The sequence below is a fragment of the Triticum dicoccoides genome, chromosome 6B, assembly GCF_002162155.2.
Source record: "Triticum dicoccoides isolate Atlit2015 ecotype Zavitan chromosome 6B, WEW_v2.0, whole genome shotgun sequence".
NCBI classification, from domain to species: Eukaryota; Viridiplantae; Streptophyta; class Magnoliopsida; order Poales; family Poaceae; genus Triticum; species Triticum dicoccoides.
The window spans coordinates 544,537,834-544,545,123 of NC_041391.1; the positions used below are offsets into that span (position 1 = coordinate 544,537,834).

The 7,290-nt window shown below is 44.6% G+C and overlaps 1 protein-coding gene across 1 annotated transcript; it reads right to left on the reverse strand.

Moving 5' to 3' along the window:
- Positions 1-5,577: 5,577 nt before the first annotated feature.
- LOC119321257 (pentatricopeptide repeat-containing protein At1g77360, mitochondrial-like) lies at positions 5,578-7,288 on the reverse strand (the record flags this gene model as incomplete). Its single annotated transcript, XM_037595026.1, has 1 exon — positions 5,578-7,288. A coding segment is annotated over one exon (1,413 nt), but the record flags the coding sequence as incomplete, so codon positions are not given.
- Between the last annotated feature and the right edge of the window lie 2 nt (positions 7,289-7,290).

A 7,290-nucleotide genomic window follows, 5' to 3' on the forward strand; every position in this document is an offset into this window, starting at 1 on the left:
GGGTCCTTTTCCTTTTAAAATAGGTGCTAGGGAGGCGGTATTGAGACCAAGTCATTGGTTTGATGCCCCCGATCAGGGCACGTACGTAGGATGTTTAATTCCCTTTTATCTCTCGGTTTGTTATGACTAGAGACCAGCATTCTTCCCCTTGATTGTAAAGTTAACAAACTCCATAGTCCCACTCTTAACAGATATAATATTCAATGGTTAATGAAGTTTCATTGAACCTCGATACTCACAGTATACCATTCTATCTCTAAATGGATATCATTTTACTTTATGAGAGTTGGTTTATTTGACGATCCTAATTTCCGGGATCAAAAAGCTTTCTAAATCCATGCCGGCGACATAATCTTAAAATGGGTGATTAATCTTTAGTAAGTAGAACCGCAAATCTTTAAGAAAGGAACATCATGTGTTGATCCTGGACTCCATCTTTCACAACATGAAACATAGTGCCAATGGTTTTGGCAATACCAATTGACTCGTTGTTACTCACATAGAGGATTGCTTGTTCATAATCGCAGTAAGTGGTTTATATATGTTGTCTACCATTTTTATTTCGGGAATAAGATTCTTTCAACATACAACCTTCTCAGTAGCCTCTTAGCATGCTACAAATAGTTTGCATCCTTGATGATGCCATGGTTGTCCTTTAGGAGCTTTTCCACGATAAAACTCCTCGTGTGAGGGTGCGGATGTAACATAACGTGGAATTCCTAATATCCACACACCTCGCCAAAATGATGTCGGACTAACACACAGTTTTGAGGTTATCAAACTCATTATAAGTGAGCATGTAATCTGTATTGCCTTGCATGGTAATAAAAAGTTTGATAACGGCTTTCCATTGGCCTAGTTTGGGAATAAACACATTTTTGCCAAGTACCCCGAGCACAAATAAGAGGGTGCATTCATACTTAATACATACAAGGTTCTTATGACAACTAAAGCACAAGGAATCAACATTACCTGGTCAGCTTTAAATATTTTCTTAGACGCTAAATGTCAAACTCTATGACCCTTGATTTTAGGAGTAGGTGGGGAAGAGTACTGACACATAATGTATTTTTTTCATAATTTTAATAATAGGACTTTTACTCTTTTTGGACCCACTTCTCGATGAATCTCCATACGACTAATGCATGAGACAACACCAAGATTCTTTATGTCATTATTGGAAGATAGAAAATTCTTGGTTTAGCCAATGAGTTTTCACCTACATATAGTAGTGAAATTACTCCCCCAGACTTAAGGTAAAATTGTCTCAATGCTTGTCTTAGTTCATCAAATTTCTGTACTAAACTAATTTGGTTGACTAAAGTGCATCCACCACACAAAATGGCTTGAAGAAAACTATTAACACCCCAATGGTATATTACATATAGTGAGTAAATGATTGGTTTATGCTTCGCTTTGTTTAGTGCATAAAATGGCGAGGACTATTTCAAAAGTCACGTACACATACTTGGTCGGTTCGCTCTTGCGCCTCTCTTTGAGCGCGTGGTCTCTGGTTCGAGTAATCTTCCTGGCTTAATAAGCCACCTTTTTTCGGTTGGTACAACCGCTGACAAAGGTGTCCCGCCAGTAACTGCGCCAACCAACTACGACCGTGAAGCCACCGACAAAGGTGTCCCGTGCGCCAGTAACTACGACCACCACCTACGACCGCGTAGCCGCTGACAGAGGTGTCCCACAAGTCAGAATATGCACCCACCATCTACGACCGTTCAGCCGTTTACAGAGGTGTCCCGCAAGTCAGAATATACGCCCACCATCTACGAGCGGCAACCGCTGACAGAGGTGTCCCACAAGTCAGTATATGTGTCCACCATTTACGAGCGGGCAGCCACTGACAGGGGTGTCCCACGAGTCAGAAACCACGCCCAGTAACGGTCAAAGACTTTGACCCGACGACAAACCCCCGTTTGGGCTCTTGCGAGGGTGGGCCACGCGATGGAGGGGATAAGTGAGGACTGGTTTAGTGCATGGGCAAAATTGAGAAGGACTAAGCGAAGAGGGGCACAGAAATAGAAATCCCAATTTTATAAATACCATTTTGGGCCATTATGCATATCTCAGTAGTGCATATCTTAATTATACAATAGAAAATATCAATGTAAAACATTAGTATTTCTCAACAAGCACACTAGCCCAACATTATTAGATGCATAGTGCGGCACCATAAACCGCACCACACGACCAGTTACGTTTTCATGAGGTGCCTCATCCCATTAGTACTGATCACATAATTAAGAAATTCCATAAGGACATCATTAATATAAATTTCATACTCAAATAAAATTTCCAAATAAAACATCTAGAAAATTTAGAGTGAAGCATAGGAAATCTCGTCACGATAAACACAAGTTTATGACATTAACATTCCATTCTTAAAACGACCATCATTAAAAATAGCATAAAAAGGTATTAACATGGCTACCACATAAAAATTTCTAAATAAAATCACCTACTACAAAAGTTAAACATGATCTTAACATATCTTCACACAATTAACTCAAATGCACCAAAAATAGAAAATTGCCTAAATAACATAATCTAGCCCATAATAACCCATGTCTTTTATTTAAGAAAAGTTTATCATGATTAACATTACTTTACATGATTTCGGGCACATGAATTTTCCAAGCAAAATTTCTTGTTGGTTCCATTCCACTCAGAAAACTCAAGCAAGAGTTACAAGAAGTTTTTCTGACTATGTTCAGTTAACAATAGTGCAAAAACATTTTGAGGATAATCATAATTTAGAAATGCATTGAATAAAATAAAAAATGCACATAACACCAATGTTGGCCCATAATACCAACGACCGCCCGTTAAAAGTTTAGCCGAGCTGAGAAGATCATCAAAGAGAAAAAAAATGTTTGGCTGTTGGCTGAAACAACTTGGGCCTAGCCCAATGGCACACTTGGCCCATTATGCCCCCGCAGCCCGCCGTGAGCTCCGCATTGATATTTACCTTTCGATCGAATAGATGGTCTGGATCAACCCGAGGCAGAACAAAACAGGCGTTGGCTCAAACCCTACCTCATTTCCACTCGTCTCCCCAAATTTTACGGCTCCGACAGGAGAGGCAATCTCGTCGGCGACTCGAGGCACACTGGCTATGGCAGTGCGGAAGCCCCATTAGTTGGAGCATGTGCCTGATCATAAGGCTGCTCACTCCTCGGCCGAACGGCGCCAGCCATGTCGACCTCATGGTGATCACGGGAGCTAATCCGCGATTGCGATGCGCACGAGGCCATCGGCGGGGAGGCGACCACCTGTCCTGATCTTTGGTGGTCGATGACGACATGCGCGACGCGGGTGCCACACAACATTCACGTCCATAAGGGCAGCGTCGCTGGCTTTTTCTTTCCACGCGTTGTCCTGAGAGACTGCAACGTCGCCGACGTCAGGATCCCGGAGGAGAGCACCAATGCTGCATCATTAGGTGACGACCGATTCATTTCTTTTGAGGATTTCATTTTTAGGGTTTCTTGATTGGGGAATTTTGGGCAAACATTAGTGCTTTCTTCAATGTGATTTATTCAATTTGCAAAGCCCATCTAATTTTGCATTAACTTGATCAACTACCACTAGAATTCTTGATCCTAATCATATATCATTAACTTCACAGAGAGCCATTAAACTTTGAACATGATCAAAAGCATTAACGCGAGGCAATTAGGCCATAACTTAAAAAAACATATTGCAAATAGGCCTAATTGGGGTTCTAGATAGAGATCAAACCAGCTCATGATACCGATGCTAGAAGAGTCTTTAAGGTTAACATAGATATTATCTTGATCTCAAGATTAGAACACCATAGGTAAAGAGCGGAAGCATTACCTGAGATGGCCATGGACAACGTGGGCAAAGACACCTCCCCCTGCCTGCTAGATGCAAGCATGGTGAAGAGCAACAACAGTCTAGGAGCACCGCTGGCTTAGCCCTCACGACATCCGTTGGTGGAGATGCAACAACTGGTCGGAATAGATGCCACCAACACTGCCTTGGAGGTGGCATGTGGTGTTAGTCGGTCTTCATCTCCTTCAGGAAGTCGTTAGTTACAAACCAGAGGTGTCCTTTTCCTTTTAAATTAGGCGCTAGGGACGCGGGATTGAGACCAAGTCGTTTGTTCGGTGCCACCGATCAGGGCACATATGTGGAGGTTTAATTCCCTTTTATCTCTTAGTTTGTTATAACTAGATACCAACATTCTCCCCCTTGATTGTAAGGTTAAGAAACATCATAAGACCACTCTTAATAGAAATCATATTCAATGACTAATGAGGTGTCATTGAACCTCAATACTCACAGTGTACCATTCTACCTCAAAATGGATATCATTTTACTTTTATGAGAGTTGGTTTATTTCACGGTCCTAATTTCCAAGATCGAAAGGCTTTCTAAACCCATGCCGGCAACATAATCTTCAAAATGGATGGTAAGCCTTAGTAAGCAGAACCGCAAATCTTTGTGAAAAGAATATCATATGTTGATCCTGGACTCTACCTTTCACAACATGAAACATAATTTCAATGGTTTATGTACGTTGTCCCGTTGGTAAGCGAAACCGCAATACCAATTGACCCGTTGTTACTCGCATAGAGGACTGCGTGTTCATAATCATAATAAGTGGTTTATGTATGTTGTCTAACATTTTTATTTTGGGAATAAGATTCTTTCAACATACAGTAGCCTCTTAACATGGCACAAATAGTTTGCATCATTGATAATGCCATGGTTGTCCTTTAGGAGCCTTTCCATGATAAAACTCCCCGGGCGGGGGTGCGGATGTAACATGACATGAAATTCCTAATATTCACACACCTCGCCAAAATAGTGTCTGACCAACCCACAATTATGAGGTTATCAAACTCATTATAAGTGAGCATGTAATCTGTATTGCCTTGCATGTACTGTAAAGCTTGATAACGGCTTTCCAGTAGCCTAGTTCCGGAATAAACACATTTTTGCCAAGCATCCGAACCAAAGATTCTGTATAAAAGGAAAACGGACTGCTTCTCAAGCAGAGTCATTTTCAGCCCTCAGAATTACATTGCTCGCACAATATTGACATCATCCCCAGTAATAAATCTTGTGATGACACATTACCGGTAGCCACTCTACTGCACATAGGTTCACCCTTACCAATTGCTCCCTCAGTTCCAAATTAACTGAAGTTCTATGTTTGTCCCAAGTCGAACTTCTTTAAGTTTGACGAAATCTATAGACAAATGTGATAACATCTACAACATGAAAAAAATATACTAGTACGGAAATATATTTATAAATAATCTAATGAATCAAACCTGGTGTTATAGACGTTGACATACTTTTTTTAGACATGGTCAAAATTACAAAAGTTTGACTTAGGACAAACCTACGATCTTCAATTAATTTCAAGTATCAACAAAACAGAAACGTAGCAGGAATACAGCGGAAAGTACCAAGTATTTGATACTCATCCCCATTGGCTTCATAAGTTGCTTCTTTTCTACCCTTACTTACCAGTAAACAGTATGCCATGTCCAGCAACATACCATGTTCCAGAAGGGGAATAGATAAATCAAACTCAAAACGAAGCACTACAATTTCAAAAGAAGAAACTCATGGCGACAGAAAGAGGTTCATTACCATGGTAGGAGACTGCACTCTTCAGTTACTAAACCATTCTGACTTGACAGGTTAAATTGCACACCTAGTTTACAGAACTGAATTGCCACATCTGCAAACACTATATGCATGACTAACAACTTCTTATAGTTCCGGCAAAGCAAGTTATCATGAAACCGTTAACTGAGAGAGTCATCTCCTATTCCCAATCCTACATAACCCAAACCATACAGTATATGATATAGAGAAGAACCTAGTGCGCCTTCCATTTTGCAAGCAAGCGGTCGTGAATGTCTCCTTTCTTGACCTTTCCTAGGCTGTGCCTCAGCTTTGCCAGCGTTGAGGAGCTCAACTTGATACCCTGATCGATCATGTCCTCTGCGTACTTGCATGCCTCAGGCAACATCTCATCCTTCAGCTTTGATACAAGCATGTTACCGCCCTCCTCCAGTGGAGGCAGGCTATTCGCCGTCATGCATTTCCACACCTTGATCCCCGTCTCCCAGTCACGAGTATCCAAGAACACGCTGAGCGCAAGTGAACAATTCGCCTCATTTGGCCAACACTCGTTCTTGACCATCTCTTTAAATATTGCCGATGCCTCCCGGAGCTTCCTCCCCTTGAGCAAGAGCTTGAGGACCACATTGTATGTGTCTGTGTCGGGAAACACTCCATAGATGGCCATGTCATCGAGGTACTTCACAGTAACCTCAGCATGCCCCAGAGTGCCCTGCAACATGATCATCGTGTTGTACATTTCCTTATCTGGGACGAGCCCCCGGCGAAGGACAAAGTCATCCCAGAGAACCACAGCACTGCGCAATTCACGTGCCTCAAGGTGTGCCGCCAGTGCAGCACGGAGAAACTTCTCGCCCGGTGAACACCTATACCGGCGCAAGACAGCCAGATACTCCATCGCATCTGAGAGCGCCGTGGAGGAGCCACTTGAAACTAGTGTTGTAAGGAAAGAGTCGTAGGCAGGCACATTGGCAGGATCAAAGTTGAGGGCGTGCACCATTTCGTCGAACACCTCGCGTGCAACGGCCGCATTGCCAGCAGCCTCACAGCCCTCCAGAAGGATGGCGTAGGAGTCGGCATCCGGCCGAGTGCCGGCCTCCGCACGGGCCACGGGGATCGCGGCGCGGGCGTCATCCAGCCGGGAGGCGCGGCAGAGCGCGGACAGGAGGGAGTTGAGCGCCGGCGTGTCGCGGTCCATGCCGTACCGGGGCATTTCCACAAACGCCTTGAGGGGGGAGCTGGTGGGACTGGCCGCCAGGGAGGAGAAGACGGAGGCGAAGGTGGCGAGGGAGAGCAGTCCCTGGGCCCGCATGGAGCCGACGGTATCCCACATGGGATCGAAGAGGCGATTCTTGCCGAGGAGGTCGATGATGAGGTTCCACGAGTAGGGGGAGTGCTGGTGGTGCAGGTGGCGGTGGCCCGCCCAGCGGAAGAAGGCGGCGGCGCCGCGCGGGTACGCGTAGGAGAAGCGGAGCACCTTCTCGACGTCGGAGGTGGTGACGCGGACGTCGGCGTCGTCGAGGGCCGCCTCCACGTCGGAGGCCGAGGAGGCCAGGATCTCGCAGAGGAGACGGATCTTGGGGGCTAGGTCGGGCGCGTCCTTGTACGTGGGGAACGCCGGGGCGGCCGGCTCGCGGGCGCGCTTGGCCT